The sequence below is a fragment of the Penicillium antarcticum genome (assembly GCF_028974205.1).
Source record: "Penicillium antarcticum strain IBT 31339 chromosome Unknown utg000002l_segment0_segment0, whole genome shotgun sequence".
NCBI lineage: Eukaryota > Fungi > Ascomycota > Eurotiomycetes > Eurotiales > Aspergillaceae > Penicillium > Penicillium antarcticum.
Window position 1 is genome coordinate 1170216 of NW_026695300.1, and position 16484 is coordinate 1186699.

The window sequence follows — 16484 nt, forward strand, 5'->3', positions numbered from 1 at the left end:
CTCCGCCCGCGAGGGTCGGGCGGAGGGCCGGCATGTCCCGCCCTCTAAATGTTTTTAACGAGGTCTAGCCGAGAGCGTAGAGCGGGGGACATCAAAAACCGCTGCAGCTCTACGTATAGAGCTAAATTCTTGTTTCTAAATAGCTTCAATAGCTAATAAGATCCTACCCTCTTGCTCTACACGTTTTTGAGAGCATTGAGAGCGAATTGGCGGCATGGTAGGTGGTTGAATAGAGACAGTCTAATTACATGGCGCATTTTTGATGGGGTGGCCAGCTCGCATGGGGTGGCCAGCTCGCTTATCGAATACGTTAATCGAGTACCTACTATTAACAATTGTAATTGCAAATCCTCCTAAAGCCATACTAATATTATACTAGACAAGCTACTATTAGAAATTTTGATATTAATTGCTAACTTGGTTTGTTTTTTACAATGACTGCTTATTAGTACTTCTAACCACCTACCAGCTGCCAGCCTTGAGTTTTCATACTCTTATCCATATTTCATCTAATATTTACTTAACACTCGTTCCCAAACTCTACTATGATCTCACCTTCTATATTGTCAGTAAATAGATACTAAATGTTCTCGATATTGACTCGTTTTTTCTTCAATACAGATTTTCCCGTACATCCAGCCATCTTCGGCATATAAACAATTTACACATCGAAGTACCCATCCATCTTACTAGATTTAACCAATATATATACTATAGCATATTCCGTACAGTAGGATTATCACAGTCTATATCAACATTAGAACCTTCCAACAATATAACAATATATAAACAATTCTTAAAAAATATAACAGTTCAACTCCAGCATATTTTTGCACAATTTAAAGTAAACCAATTAGTTTCATTTCGGTACATAAAAACGCTGATATAGCTCCCTTTAATACTAACTCCATACAAATAGCAACTGGGCACTTGTATACCAATAGAGATCCTGAACTAAGAGGGCTACCTCAGCCGACACCAAAAGAGCCTTACGTATCTATCGCTCGTCACTGACGGGACCTGTCCGCAAACATCGCACCATCTGAACGGTCTGTTTCAACTTTCATATCTGAAAAAGCTGGGATAGGAGGGGATCCAACATCCGGCCGAGGTTCACTCATTACAACAGTGCATCCGTCAAAACTTGTCATATCTGACTTCTCTCTCCATTAGTTTTGTTCCGTCATCCAACGCCCGCAACTTGTCCTGGGATTTGACCATGATCAAAGTGCCAGCAATACAGTAAATTGGGGGAAAGGGCTGGGGGAAAGGCCTAACTGCACTTCCAATCACAGGTCCTGTCTCTCCTAGTCACTAATGTGAAGATGTTGACCCTGATATCTCCAGAAAAGGCCCCTTTTGAGAAAACGTGACCTTGGGCTTGGCTGTGTGGTATATCCAAAGCACAGTATAGCAAACCCAAATACCACCCTTCTGACCATTTTTTTACTTGTGGCACCGCGTTTCAGCGGTTTCTCAATTTTCAATGATGGAAGGAAGGAATCTATTTCAATACAGACTTGTTTTCCCATAAAACCTCCCACTCCAAGGCTCCTTGGTCATTGTGAGATATCTTGAACCGCTCAACTCCACCTTGCTGAATATATCCACCTGCAGACACCGATACCACCGCGGCCCATGTTTTTCTCACTTCCATTGTTTTATAAGGGTGTTAGTCTCGATCTCCTGGTCGGACTTAATTAGGAGATTATCCTAACACCAGGGTTTGATCGCCTCTTCCTTGCGGATGACGCTAGTAAATAATAGACACCAGTTGATACGCGGGTAGGTAATCGGGACTAGACCTCCGCAAAATCCAGGTTTAGGTTGGGCCTGGCTCAAATGGGCCCCAAGCAGTGCAAATATGCCAATTCTTGACAGATGTATAAACTTAACAGATTTTTCGAGTGTTTTCGAGTATTCAAATCGCCGCGCCTGAAGCTGACTGAGTATGTATTATTTATAGATTTCATTGATCAATTCAATCGATTCAAAGTATCTAAGGTTTCATTAAGAGCAATCCATTAAATATTAAGATGCCTCAACATCAATAGTAGCCTCGGGTCTCCGATTATATAGAGGCGAGTATAAACTTCCAAGGTTACAGTGTAGACCATCCATGGATGCGTAAAATACATGTATTCATCAGCAATTTTATGGATGCCAAGACTGGTTTTATGCAAATAATGGGCTTTGCGGATGTCCAATCAAGACGCAGCATTTTGGTGTTATCATGTGATACCACGTGTTCAGTAGCCAAAAACGACGACCCACATCTTCGTAGCGTCTTTATAGTGGCAAACTCACCGTATACGGTATGGTCTAAAACACCAAAGGGAATCTCCAGAGGGCTCTACTTCAATATGATTAGCTAAGTTCTAGAGCATGGGGCTAGCAACTAGTACTCTTTCAGTTTCCACTCGCAGTAGTGGGCTCTTAAATGGCAGCCCTTCTCGTTCTTCATTTTTTCCCCCAGCCCAACCAACACAAGTCTTCGGGTCAAATCCAAACAAGAGCATCAACAATGTCACCTGTAAGTCATCATTTTTAACCTTCTCAGGATTCTGACTAATTTGGGTAGATTCATCGAGACCCACCGGGCTTGACCAGCTGTCCGAGAGACATCTTATACTCGATATTCGAGTTATTGTCACCGACTGAATTTTATGCACTATGTCTCGTTCATACCAACGTTCGCGTGGTAGCCGCAAAATTTCTCTACGAGAATATTCAAATGATCTGGGAGCAAGAGAATCATTATGATCCTCCCCTAGTCACTAAACTTTTGCGAACTCTGGTGGCCAGGCCTCATTTGGCTACTCACATCAGAAACCTTCAGCTCACCGGCCTACCAACCAAACACCCCGCACTCGTGAGAACCATCCGTCTCGTGCCCATCTCTCCTACTGAGCTGAGCGAGTCTATATCCTTTATTCAAAAAACTGGGGTCCCGTATAGCGACCTTTGGATACAAGAATTACAGCGAGGCAGACTCGATGCGGTTGTCGCACTCCTCCTAGCACAAATGCCGAATCTCCAGTGTCTGCGCCTGGGGCCTGCTTTCACACAGCGAAGTGAAATTATCGGGATGGTTCTTCGTTCCGCCATCTTCAAGCCCGTAGACTACGGGCTACCGGACTTTCGGCATCTCCAACATGTGACATACCTCCTCAAAGTAGGACGTGACTACGCGCGCGACCACGAGGTCAAAAACACCGCTGACCTTCTGCCCTTCTTCTATCTATCAAATGTCAAAAGTCTCTCGCTCGCCGTCGACAGTCCTCTCGCGATAACGTGGCCAAAGCCAAAATTGCCTATCCCATCAAGCCTCACATCGCTCGTTTTGAACACCGTTCGGGAGAACTATCTCAGGGATCTACTTTCAATCACGCCGCATTTGAAATCATTGCAGTGGAAGTTCTGGTACGACAGCGGTCTTCTCGATGCAGTCAATTCACCAATCGTTGACCTTGATCGGATTGGTGATGCGGTATCTTGTCTTAAGGACACTTTGAGTGACCTGAAGATACTAGGCGAAGTTTATTTGGGAGGAGACGGCGATATTAATCTCCCTGCTATCAAGACAGAGGGCTCATTGAGTGCAATGGTCGTGATGGACAATCTGAAGACACTTCAAGTCCCATGGGCATTCCTGGTGGGATTTGCACTAGACACGACGAAACGCCTGCAGGATGTACTCCCAAAATATCTTGAGCATCTCACCATCACCTGGGATTTGTGTCTACAAAATGATGAGGACGTGGTACCAGATTGGCCTCAGTTCGAGTGGGCGGATCACCACATTCTAGAGGTGCTAAAATCATGGCTCGAGGACCGAGAAACGTTCACGCTGAATCTTCGCAGGATTACTTTGGGACTAGTTAGATACGAGACTGACGAGTATGACTGGGAACCTTCAATGAGGCAACGGCTCGCAGAGCTAGGTGCTCATGCTGGAATTGTGTTTGACATAATATTCACAGACGAAATGATTCTCCCAGATGAAATGTGACTAACATTCATTGATTGTACATATCAGCCCCAGGGTCACTTCCATCTAACCAGATGCCAATCCAACATATCTCGCATCACCTATGTGCTCGCCTTAGGGGTCGCGCTAGCCTCGGGGGGCTTATAGTCCAAAGCGCACAAAGGGATCTGGTCGATAACCGGTTTACCCATTTTCTCCACCAAATCAAAGGGCTGTGCTTTTATCGTTATGTCCACCGGTTTCACCTCCAGCTGCTTGACAAACAGGTTGCATCCCCATGTTGACTTGCGAAGACGTTAGTGCTGTCAAGAGGATCCGCAGATTTGCTGATATTCACGATCACTCACCATGGATGAACACGGATCAGTATTTTGAGGCTTATCGTCCTTATCCGCAACAACTGTGCAATACCTCGCATCCCGACCTTTCAATGGAGTGTCTTTATTTTTGTCTGTGGTGTAGTACATTTGAGCACTCATTACCTCGCCACAGTTTGCGGAATTTTTGTGCCCGTCTGTGCTTTCGCCGCCATTTTTGTGGAAAGTCGTTTGGCATTCTTCAAGGGCATTGGAAACCTTTGTCTTGGGGTAGGCGAATGCAAAATTAGCTGACTTCTTCACTGACGAAGCCAAGAATATCTCGTTGCCAACAGCGAGTACAGTCATGGCTCGGGGTTTGTCCTTTTTAGCGGTAACCTCGTATAACTTCATGTTGGCTTCCATCTCCGCATATGCAAGATGTGCGAGTTGCCAGAGGTCACTGTCTTCAAGCGCGCTGACATCTTTTTCAAATGTGAGATGGCTACTCCACGCGAAAGTTCGGGGAATTTGGCGGCCTTTTTTCACATATTTTGTCGGCCAAGAAGTTGCTAGGTGAAAATCGAGTCTCACACCCAGATCGCCTTCAGGCGGATGTTCCCCGTCCAGTTTCCATGCACTGCACGCAGTGCTGAATGCGCACCAGATCGCAAATATGACTAGAACAAATCTCATTGCAATCATTGTGTCGAGCGCTCTGCTGTGTCACTATTATAACAACCATCAGTCAATCAATAGAAACGAATATTATACACCAAGGCGATAAGCTACATACCGGCTGAGAGGTGATATAGGGGACTTGGAAGAACAGTATCACTGATACCTATGAATCTGGCAAATGGCGCGGTTTTAAACCGTCGCCATTATAGGCTCTTCGACACTTGCCAGTCTCTTACCTCGATGTGGAAAGGTCCATTTGACCATAAAATACGGACAAAATATCACTAGGCTTACGCCGATATTCTAGATGCTATGGTTTCATTCTTGGAGGTGCATATGTCTCAAAGACTTTGATTTGATTTTCAAGTACATAGCCGACAACTATTCTTTCATTTGTTCGAGCCCGGATTGAAGCTAACAAGCGAGCTAGTGCTAGCTTTGGACCCAGAATCTTTGCTAGTCTTGTGAAGGGGTCCGTACGTGAGCGAAATCACAAATTCACCACCCAATGTTGCGCCACTCTGAGCGGTGCTACCGGTATCTGAAATCTGAGACGATAGTTACCAGGCATGAACATCATCGCTCAATATTGCTGATTGCAGCAGCTTTGAAATAATACAGAGGCTCAAACAACTTCCTGGTGAGGCGATAGAGCCTAGCACTCGCGATCCCTATACTGACTAGTATACATTGTATGTTCGGAGATTTGCGATATCTACCACTGTCTCCACTCTACGCCAAGGGAGTGCCAAGGCAGTGCCAAGAAATATCGCATTATAAAACTAGCCCACCACGGAGTTTTCACTCTTTATGGCGTAGAGTCACGGTAAGGCTCTTCTAGCGCAGGGATCAGGATTCGGCTAGGGATTTTCTGCGCATCGGCTCCCGAGATCCTAGGATCCGCCTCCAGTAGTAACACAAGGGCGTTATGAGACATGACTAAATTAGCCTCGGCCCCCCAATTCGAAGATATTTCCTCCAAACTAAAAAGGGGTCCAATACTAGCGCATTGCCCAGGCTTCTCTAGAAATTAGCCAACGGCAAGAAGCCACAGTGCAGGATAAACATTTATGAAAGAAGACATTTTAGTGATCAGATACGCCTTAACGAAAATCTCTGTTTGTATTGAAAAGAAAAGCGAATGATATCATTTTTGCAACTCATATACCATCAGCTGCACATCTACTGTATGGGTAGAATCATATGTATTGTAGAAGACGAAGAGAGAAGAGAAAGGGAGAGAGAGAAGCTCTGAGGTCTACCTAGACCAGGGTCTCGGAGCCTGACAGATCAGGCACCCACGGGAATACATTCTATACTGCTTTGGCGTAAACGAGCGTGGCGATCCGAAGGGTAGTGGCGCCAAAATTCAAAAAAAACACACTGTCTTCCAATTGGTGCGATACTAGCTCAAACCTGGCGTATATGCACGTAGGGACCTCGGGACGGTGCCGCATCTCCCACGGGCCATGGAAGCGTTCCAACGGGACTACCCGGTTTGATGGCCATTGGTTGAGTGACAATGACAAGGCAGATCGATCCATCGAAGTCGACTTGGCGCATCGCGTGGGAAGGCGTTTTCCTTCCCGTCTTTGTCTTGCCGAGATACCCTAGCGGCTGAACTTGCATATCTTGTTCATGCATGTTTCATTCTGGCGGTGGATACCAACCGAGCTTAGCAGTAAAGGGTCTGGTTGTAAACATGCCGTATTCATTTGCTTGATTTGACCGTTCAAAGGCCATTTTTGGACGTCCAAGTCGGCCGAATTCCGAGTTCATGCTCCGGATTGACCGGACAAATAGTATTCTATTCAGTAGATGGAGAGAGGCAAAATTACATGGCCCAAATATACAACCCTAATGCCTAGTAGTAGATGGCGACGACGATTATAAGAACGCTTTCGTCTCGTTGGATTAATTGCAAGGCTACACTTCCACATCTCCATCTCTCCCAGCGCTTCACTGTGGTCTCTCCTTTATCTGCCAAATATGCGTACGCAACCATGGCATGGCCTGGTGGTCATTGCTACCCTTGGGAGCTACGCTCTTGCGAATCCACTTCACAATTGGAGAGTCCTTAAAAACTCAACCATGAATACCCAGATGTTGATGGGTAGAGATGAGGCAGAATTTGATCCGTCGGATCTCTCGTTTATCACAAAAATGGCCGCTGTTGGTGATTCCTATTCAGCGGGAATTGGATCTGGCAACCGACTTGGAAGCTTGTTGTCAGAACAGGGTGGTAAGTATCTCTTTGTTAGATTCCAAGATAATATTTGTGGACTAATTCTTCTTTTTCATCCGCCCAAAGCTTTCTTTTGCAGTCGTTATGATGAATCTTACCCTTATCTTGTCCATAACGATGGACGGCTAGGTGATCCATCGACACGCACGTTCCAGTTCCACTCATGCTCTGGCGCCGTTATCTCTGAAGTTATCAAGGAGCAACTTCCATTGATCGACGCAGGACAACAAGTCATATTGCTATCAGCCGGTATTTATATTCTCCCATGGCGCTTCCTATGAACACGCTGATGTTGATTAGCGATCAGGCGGCAATGATGCTGAGCTCACAAACATCCTGAATCAGTGTATTTTCCAATGGGCCGCGTACACACCCCTTCAAGTAGCATCGGTGGAGTCGGCTCTTGAGGAGTCACAATTTGAATGGAAAGATGCCGTGGAAAATACCCTGGGTTTGGAAGAAAACAGCATCGGGTGCGATGCACAATTGGCGAAGACCAAAAAGTTCATTGGCGGAGATGCCTTTAGCAAAAGCCTTGACTCTGTGATTTCGGCGGCAAAGTTGAAACTAGCGTCTGAGTGAGTAATACTGCATTTTCCTTCGTTTCTGAATGCTAACCAACCATAGTGGAATGATTTACTATACTGGGTGTGTGACACTATATTCCATCTGCCGACATCGCCAACTAACATTTGCTTTCAAGCTATGCCAAATTCTTTGCTGAAGATCTGTCATCCGAATGTGATAAAGTCACTTGGTCAATGTGGCATCATGTGAGTACCATGCCAGGTTCCTCCAGCATGATACTGATGGATAAACAGAAAGCTTCGAACAAGTTCCAAGATAATGAGCGCCTCACGAAGGCGCATCGAAAGGAAATGAATGATCTTGTCGACGCTGTGAACTCTCAGATTGTTAGTTTCCCCCATGATACTCTGTTCCGAGCAAAACAGCCACTAACTCTGACCGAACCGCAGGCTGCTGCAGTGGAAAGAGCCGGTGATCAAGTCAAGTTTGTCGATTACGACTGGTACGTCGGCCATTTCAATGGCCGCTACTGCGAAGCTGGCGTAGATGAATCCACAACGGAAAGCAACGGAAGGTGAGCGTCGAAAACCTCACTCATGTGGTTAACTAACAATCTTGACAGATCCGGCCTCATGTTCTTTGAGATGAATTCAATGGACGTCTTTGGCAATAACCCGTGGAAGCGAAGCCTAAATACTGTCCCAGAAGCCTCTTTTGAGGGTCAAATGAATGCTCTTGCGCAGATAACTTTGTTACTAGATCCAGACGCCGAGTTCTCACAGGAGCAGTATGTGTCTGACGCGACTACTGATTCTGTCACCACTGCCAGTTTGATGTCAGTCAAAGTGGCCGCTGCTAATTCCGATGCCGATGCTCCTCTTCAGGTTCGAAGTGTTCTTCCAGACGGGTAAGAAATTCCCTCCGCCTGCTTTGACCAAGGACGAGAGATCTGACAGATTGACTTTGAATAGATTTTTGCGGGTTTTCCACCCCCAGCCCTTGCTTCACTCCCTCATTGCCTCACTGGTGATATACGAAATGACCAATAAAAACCAGCTTGATAACGGTCTTTCATCGATCCCGGAGCGAGCCACTTTTGACTCGTGTCCTATGCCTTCTTCATCGGGTTCGTCAGACTCAAATGCCGCTGATGGCCGTACGTACTTCCTGAATCAGAAGTCAAATTATTCAAAGCTAATATGAAATCATTGATTTCAGAACAGATAGCGGTGGCTTCATACATCAATCCCACAGGAGACCCGACTGCCTGGGATCGTCTGGTCGGTTATGATGAGAGCAAGATGCCTATTTTGATCGCCAACGTCGTCAATGGCCCGGATTCTACAGTCGACGCGAGCTGGACTAAAGTCATAGACCGAGGTTCGGCTTCTGGTAAAACCGTCCTAGGTTATGTGCGAACGGGATATCTTGGTGTGAGCACGCAGAAATTCCAGACGCGGCTTGGCTCCGGCGACTTGGCAGATTGGACTGCTCAGATCGAAGAAGATATCGATATGTGGTACAATCTTTATGATGACAGCATTGGCGGTATCTTTTTCGACGAGGGTTGGCCCGAATGTGGTGACAGCAATCAATATGTCGACCTCTACAAACACATCAACGACTATACCAAGCGCAATCATCCTGGAGCATACACTGTTCTAAACCCTGGGTCACCTATGGCGTCTTGTTTCGAAGATACCATGGACACACTTCTGACTTTCGAGCTGGATTACGATGCATACGTGAACAAATATACACCTAATGACTGGACACCAAAGGACCCGCGGAAACTATGGCATATCATCTACAACGTGCCAGAAGATAAGATTGACGAGGTGATCAAATTATCTAAGGAGCGCGGAGCTGGCTTTGTTCAGCTCACAGATGACCTTTTGCCTAACCCTTATGACAATTTGCCTGTCGATTCCTACATGACCAAAATGTTGGCTGCAGTTGATGGTGGTTCTCTTCTGAATGAAGACGCATCATCCTGGAAATCTGGAAGCGGTGTTACCCAGGTTTTCGGGTTGAAGGTTCTCAACTCGGATTACACGTCTGGGCAAATCTCTTGGAACAAAGTTGACAATGCTCTTGCATACTCCGTCTATTTAGGCGACAAGCTTGTTGCAAGTCTGCCAAGCTCAATGACTCAAGTCACACTTGGTGGTCTGACACCGGGGGGTGGATATGCCTTCAATGTACGTGCGGTGGGAGGAGGCGGCAATATGGGTCTTGCGTCTGATCCAGTTACAATCAACCCGGATGCTTTACCAGGCGGCAAAACCGTTGCCAACTGGAAATCAGTCCCGAAGGAGGGATCTACAACAATCACGGCTGATGTCCTTGTTCCATACGCGTTCGTCCGCCTCTACATCTGGTCTCAAGTAGGATGTGACTTCGACGAAGACCCTGGGTGGAGTGTTAACTTCAAAGTTGACAAATACGTCTGCACGCACTATATGGTGGAAGGTACCACGCTGTATAAATACAGTGGCACGATGCCTAAAGGCTCCACAACTCCACCTTGGTCGTGGACATCCATTGGGACCGTCGATGTCGATGTCGATGCTTACACATACACCTGGACGCTACCCATTGGAACTAATACCGCCGACACAAGCAAGTTTGTCGTGCAGACACAAGGCTACAATCCAGCGGAGAGCTACGTGGAGCCACGCGCGGACGATTATGACTGCCAGGGCTCGACGATGTGCACAACTCCGGACTTCCTGAAGTGGTGCGATCATGCCGTCAATGTCCTACATCGAGACGACTATCCCTTTTACCAGTCGAGGTACGTGCAAATACCACACCCATTACCTTCGATACACATACTAACACTTGTTTCTTAGTGGCGGCCTGAATGGCAACTGTTGGGGTGATCAGACTCGAGGCTGCCAGGTCTTTGTTCAGGGTGCGGGTTGCAGCATCAGTGGCAACGACATGTGGAATGCCTACCAGAATATCCGCAAAATCGGCGGCTGTGGTAAATGTGGATCATATCATATAGGTAATGGTTGTCTGGTCACTATCGACTACAAGTACCAATGCGACAACCACGGTTAAGATGGGGCGGGCCACGTTGCTGTCCCGGCCTGGAGTTAAACAATGAGGCATAGATATACATTTTATTTCATCGGTTTGTTTTTGTTTAGCAATGACATTTTGTATTCATCATATTGCACTGCTTGAACTGGTGGAAGTTAGGGTCAGGTGGCCAGGTGGGTGCCTGATATATCAGGCTCCGAGCCCGTAACTTAGTCTAGGTAGACCTGAGAGCTTCTCTGTCTCCCTTTCTCTTCTCTCTCTCTTCGTCTCCTATGATACGAGTGAATTTACCCATACAGTAGCTGTGCCGCTGATAACTACGGTGGTTAGAAACTGCCGCACCTAATCCAAACAGACCAAACATGCGAAGAATCCTTATTGGGCAGCAATCTTCGCCCCCGACTCCAACCCTCCTCAACCTCCAATCATACTTCACTTGCACCTACAGAGTACTGTGTCGCCAGTCTTTATTCTCAGGCCTGGCATGTCGTGAAACTTATGTTTGGATGCTTATCATGGAGCTGAGTTTGAGCCTGGGAAGCGTACGATTCGAGAGCAACGAAATGCCCGCACCTTCAGGTTGACCGCTAAGCGCTTTGCCCAGGTGAAGTCACCTGATACCTAGGCAATGAAGCCTAGCGGCCTGCATTCAGCTCGTTCAGCTGAGGCTCTCGAGTCACCGTCCGCCCTAATCCACCCACAGCGCATGCAACCCCCATCATGGCATCCACGTCTTATCACGGGGCCAATTACGGGTTTCAAGTGGGCAATAACTATGGCCACATCACGACAGAAATTCACTTGTCGAAGCGACCCAAGACCTCCCACCATGACGATTTGCGTGCCCCGCCGCACGCTAAGTACACCATCGCTTGGATCTGCGCGCTATACATAGAAATGGCAGCTGCTCAGGCAATGCTAGATGAGATTCACGAACGCCTACCTACCCGTGTGGACGACAACAACTACATACTAGGAAGCATCGCTAGGCATAATGTCGTCATTGCGTGTTTACCAGAGGGACAGTATGGAACGAACAACGCAGCGATTATCATGACCAACATGAAGCGGACCTTCCCGGCGATTCGTGCATGTTTGATGGTTGGCATTGGCGGTGGTGTGCCTGGCAATACCGATGTTCGTTTGGGCGATGTTGTCGTCGGAACAAGGGTGATGCAGTATGATCTTGGAAAACTTATCGGAGACGGACAGCTCCGACGAACGGCAATCCCTAGGCTTTGTCATCCATTATTTGGCACGTCTAACGTGCGCGCGAATCATGAACGCCGCCCTAGTCGAATCCACTCCATCTTGCAACAGAGATTACAAGGACAGCCCGCTTACTCTCGCCCGACCTCTTCTGATCTTCTGTTCTATGCATCGTATGATCATGAATCTCTGACTGATAGCTGTGACGGGTGCGACCACACCATGCTAGTCCCAAGGAGCAGCCGCACCTCTGACGAGGCGACGATTCATTATGGCGCAATTGCCTCAGGGAACCAAGTCATGAGGGACGGCACAACACGAGACAACGTTGCTCGAGAGCTAGATGTCATATGTTTTGAGATGGAAAGTGCTGGTCTGATGGACATCCTCCCATGTCTTCCGATTCGGGGAATCTGCGACTATGCAGACTCCCACAAGAGCAAAGAGTGGCAGAGATATGCTGCTGCAACCGCGGCCGCGTACGCAAGAGAGTTGCTTGAAGAGTTGTCTGTGACCGAATCGCGTCAAGGTGTCAGCCCCACTGTCGATTCTAGTAAGAATGCCTTCTAGCCTTGGAGATGTCTTTCCAATATCCCCCGCTCATACCTGACTTTTAGACCACAATCGATAGCGGGAAAATCGGCAGCGTTTACTAGAATCTTTCAAGTTCGACCAGATCGATTCCCGAAAAACCAGCATCAAGAAAGAAGAGAAAAAGACGTGTCGCTGGTTTCTTAACCATCCTGATTATAAGGCATGGCTTGATCCCGCTAAATTGACGCAACATCATGGCTTTCTGTGGATCAGTGGTAAGCCTGGTGCTGGCAAATCGACAATCATGAAGTTTGCGTACATGAGGATGAAGGACAGCACCCGCGACAAGCATGCTGTCACTGCTTCATTCTTCTTCAACGCTCGAGGTACAGACCTTGAAAAATCGACATCTGGGATGTATCGGTCATTACTGCTTCAACTGCTTCAAGGGTACCCGGATCTTGAGGTTGTCCTGGATAATGCCGAACTATTTCCTCAACATCAAGATGGCTGCCCTCCGCTGAATGTTCTGAAGGATACATTTGAGAATGCGGTTTGCGCTCTCGGAAAACGCTTATTTACCTGCTTCATCGATGCACTTGATGAGTGCGATGAATCCTAGGTGTAGGACATGGTCCAATATTTCGAAGCCCTGACCCAAACATCCACTGAAAAGGGCATCTCATTCCGAATCTGCTTTTCAAGTCGACACTATCCCTATATTTCCATAGAACGTGGGATCCGGCTCACACTTGAGCATCAGTCAGGTCACGCGCAAGACTTGGAAACCTACCTCAAAAGCTGCCTTAAAATCAGAGAGCCTAGGCTTATCGAAAAGTTGCATCCAAAAATTCTCCGAAAAGCCGCAGGGGTGTTCATGTGGGTCGTTTTGGTTGTTGGAATTCTAAATAGAGAGTATGGACTGGGTGGATTGGCCTTGGAGAAGAGACTCGAAGAATTGCCCAGTGATCTGAGCGAACTATTCAAAAACATCTTGAGGCGTGACAAAAACAACTTGGAGGGCTTCCAGCTCTGTATCCTCTGGATTCTGTACGCAAAGAGACCCCTGCGGCCTCAGGAGCTCTACCATGCTCTCTGGATTGGGTTGTCCCCGAAGGACTTGGTCGACGGTCAGATCCTAGATGCCACTGTCTCGAGTGTTGGTGCTGGACCGGAAAAATGCATGATAACCAGATCTGCTGCTGGTTACTCAAAAGGACTAGCCGAGACCACGGAAGCCACAAGGTCTAGCGAGCCTATTGTGCAATTTATCCACGAGTCCGTCCGAGACTTTCTCATCAAGGACCGAGGTTTATATGAGCTGTGGCCTGAGCTTGGATTGGACTGCGAAGGTCTAGGTCACGAGAAGCTCAAACAGTGTTGCAACCTCTATGCGAATCATGATCTGATCCGTAAATCTGTCACGAATTTACCGCCGGAGTCTGACGTCGACCGGCGAACGGAAGCTTTGACGGAATGCCCAAAAGAATACCCGTTTCTGGAGTATGCCACTCAGCATATTGTCTTCCACGCGAATGCAGCGGCGAAAGTCGTCCCTCAAGACGAATTTTTGTCATCGTTTGCTGTCTTAGACTGGATCGAAGCGAGCAATGCTTTCGAAAAAGTAAAGAAAAACAGGTATAGCCGGAATGGAAGTCTGTCTTACATCCTATCAAACAAAGGATGCCCCGAGCTCATTCGCGCGAGGCCCAAAGAAGATCCACATACCCAGGTGCGTGGGGAGAGATACGACTATCCGCTCTTTGCTGGTTTGGCCAATGGCGACAAAGATACCGTTGCTGCTATTTTGGACTCCTCCTCCAGCTTTTATGAGGGCATCAGTCTCACAGAAGGTCTCAACCACAGGAAGGACTTCAAGGATTTCAAATGTCGAACACCGTTGATTTGGGCGGCCCAAGAGGGCCGGACAGGCATTGTGAAGCTTCTCCTCCAGAGAGGGGTCGACATCAACGGTATGGATACTAAGTGGGGAACACCACTTATTTGGGCCTTAAAATGTGGCTACGAGACATTTGCAAGATTTCTCGTTGAAAGGGGAGCCGACGTCAATGCTAGCGTGAAAGGTGGGCCAAAACCCCTGCATTTATCCGTGCAGGGGGGTCATGAAGCAATGGCACGGCTTTTAATTGACAAGGGCGCCAACGTCAATGACAGCACAAGCTCGGGAGAGACAATCCTACATTCTTCCGCGACTAGTGGTCATGAGAAAATAGCAAGGCTTCTTGTTGACAAGGGTGCTGATGTCAACGCCAGAGATGATGAAAGAAGGACACCTCTACATAATTCCGTGTTTCGTGGTCATGAGGCGTTGGCCAGGCTTTTTATGGATCAGGGCGCCGATGTCAATGCCGTCAATAAGTATGGATCCACGCCCCTACTGAATGCATCCTCGGAACATGGTCATGAGGCGATAGCAAGCCTCTTGATCGACAAGGGCGCCGATGTCAATGCCCGCAATGATTATGGAGATACACCCCTACATACATCCTTAAAATACGGTCATGAGACAATAGCAAGCCTTTTGATCGACAAGGGTGCTGATGTGAATGCCCAAAATGAGTGGGGAGACATACCCCTACATACATCCTTAAAACGCGGTCATGAGGTGATAGCAAGCCTTTTGATCGACAAGGGCGCCGATTTCAATGCCCGCAATGATTGTGGAGATACATCATTACATACATCCTTAATATATGGTCATGAGGCAATAGCAAGCCTTTTGATCGACAAGGGCGCCGATGTCAATGCCGTCGATCAGGATGGATACACACCCCTACATGCATCCTCGGAACATGGCTTTGAGGCGATAGCAAGACTTTTGATCGAAAAGGGCGCCAATGTCAAAGCCAGACATGTGTATGGATGGACACCACTCCATCTCTCCGCGCGTCGTGGCCACGAGACAATAACAAGGCTTCTGGTTGACAAAGGAGCCGATGTGAATGCTCGCGATAAAGAAAGAAAGACACCACTTCGTCCATATGGGATTAGTTGCAACAAGGCAATAACGAGGCTTCTCCTTGATATGGGGGCCAAAATTGACATCTGCGATGAGGAAGGGTGGACATTCCTGCAACAATGCTTGAAGCATGGCAACGACGAAATAGCAACACTACTTATTGAGAAAGGCTCCTTCTTCGATGTCAATACCAGTGATAAAGATGGGTGGACACCACTTCAGAGGGCCCTGAATGTTGGAAAACGGCTAGGACCAGGCGTTGAAACACAGGGTGCCGTCTTGCAGTCTCGTACAGGTGCAGGTGAGGTATTTTCGCTATTGGCTCATGATACCGAGCTGTGTTGTCGAATATTTCCTGGCTGTGTGCATCGGGCCCTAAGAGACTTGTTATGACGCCAACAGAACGCTTGGCAGCCGCAAGCATACGCTAGTATACCAGGGACGAGGCCTGTGCAATGTAACGTCGAAGGGGGCAGAGGAAAGCGAGAAATGCGTCATCAGGTATTTTATTCGGAGACATCATGAAGGCGTGCGAGGTCGGCGGAAGAAAATAGATAGCACAGGCTCGACGTGCAAGAGTTCTGGTGGGAAGCGATCTAGATAATTTCTGTAGCAAAGAGCACCTGTCACTTTGTCACACCAATATTGGCCAGAAAGCCACCGAGAATGATCGTTTCAGACCCGATGCCCCTGGGCGTTGAGGTCGCGTCCGCGGGCCAGAACGACCTGAGGGTCGGAAGCAGCGGCATCTCCGGTGAAATGAAAGGGGCAGTGCGTCGTCGGGATGATGAGTCCAAATGCGTCGGAGGTTGGTGGGGGCGAGAAGAAAGGGGGATCGGGTGGCAAGGGGAGCGAAAGTGCGTGGGAGACTTGACAAGAGGGCGAGCGGTCTTTTATAGATAGGAACGGAGGCGTCAGCCGATAAAAGCGGCCACTGTGGCGCTAAGCCCATTCGGGCGGCCGCAGTGG

The 16484-nt window shown here is 47.7% G+C and overlaps 6 protein-coding genes across 6 annotated transcripts; 4 read left to right on the plus strand and 2 right to left on the minus strand.

Moving 5' to 3' along the window:
- Window positions 1–2440: 2440 nt before the first annotated feature.
- Window positions 2441–4012, plus strand: N7508_001418 (uncharacterized protein; the record flags this gene model as incomplete). The annotated part of the gene is made up of 2 exons (XM_058459484.1): window positions 2441–2533; window positions 2582–4012. 2 exons carry the CDS (start codon window positions 2441–2443, stop codon window positions 4010–4012), a joined length of 1524 nt encoding a protein of 507 aa, XP_058323016.1.
- An 80-nt stretch (window positions 4013–4092) lies between these two features.
- N7508_001419 (uncharacterized protein) lies at window positions 4093–4992 on the minus strand (the record flags this gene model as incomplete). Its single annotated transcript, XM_058459485.1, has 2 exons — window positions 4093–4275; window positions 4339–4992. The coding sequence occupies 2 exons, from the start codon at window positions 4990–4992 to the stop codon at window positions 4093–4095; spliced, it is 837 nt and encodes a 278-aa protein (XP_058323017.1).
- Window positions 4993–6378: 1386 nt separating this feature from the next.
- On the minus strand, window positions 6379–6612 carry N7508_001420 (uncharacterized protein; the record flags this gene model as incomplete). Its single annotated transcript, XM_058459486.1, has 1 exon — window positions 6379–6612. One exon carries the CDS (start codon window positions 6610–6612, stop codon window positions 6379–6381), a length of 234 nt encoding a protein of 77 aa, XP_058323018.1.
- Window positions 6613–6957: 345 nt separating this feature from the next.
- On the plus strand, window positions 6958–10810 carry N7508_001421 (uncharacterized protein; the record flags this gene model as incomplete). The annotated part of the gene is made up of 8 exons (XM_058459487.1): window positions 6958–7462; window positions 7521–7791; window positions 7917–7986; window positions 8035–8315; window positions 8364–8648; window positions 8713–8867; window positions 8960–10538; window positions 10597–10810. 8 exons carry the CDS (start codon window positions 6958–6960, stop codon window positions 10808–10810), a joined length of 3360 nt encoding a protein of 1119 aa, XP_058323019.1.
- Window positions 10811–11512: 702 nt separating this feature from the next.
- Window positions 11513–12571, plus strand: N7508_001422 (uncharacterized protein; the record flags this gene model as incomplete). The annotated part of the gene is made up of 1 exon (XM_058459488.1): window positions 11513–12571. One exon carries the CDS (start codon window positions 11513–11515, stop codon window positions 12569–12571), a length of 1059 nt encoding a protein of 352 aa, XP_058323020.1.
- A 268-nt stretch (window positions 12572–12839) lies between these two features.
- N7508_001423 (Pfs, NACHT and Ankyrin domain protein) lies at window positions 12840–15946 on the plus strand (the record flags this gene model as incomplete). The annotated part of the gene is made up of 3 exons (XM_058459489.1): window positions 12840–13088; window positions 13164–15816; window positions 15918–15946. 3 exons carry the CDS (start codon window positions 12840–12842, stop codon window positions 15944–15946), a joined length of 2931 nt encoding a protein of 976 aa, XP_058323021.1.
- Window positions 15947–16484: the final 538 nt, after the last annotated feature.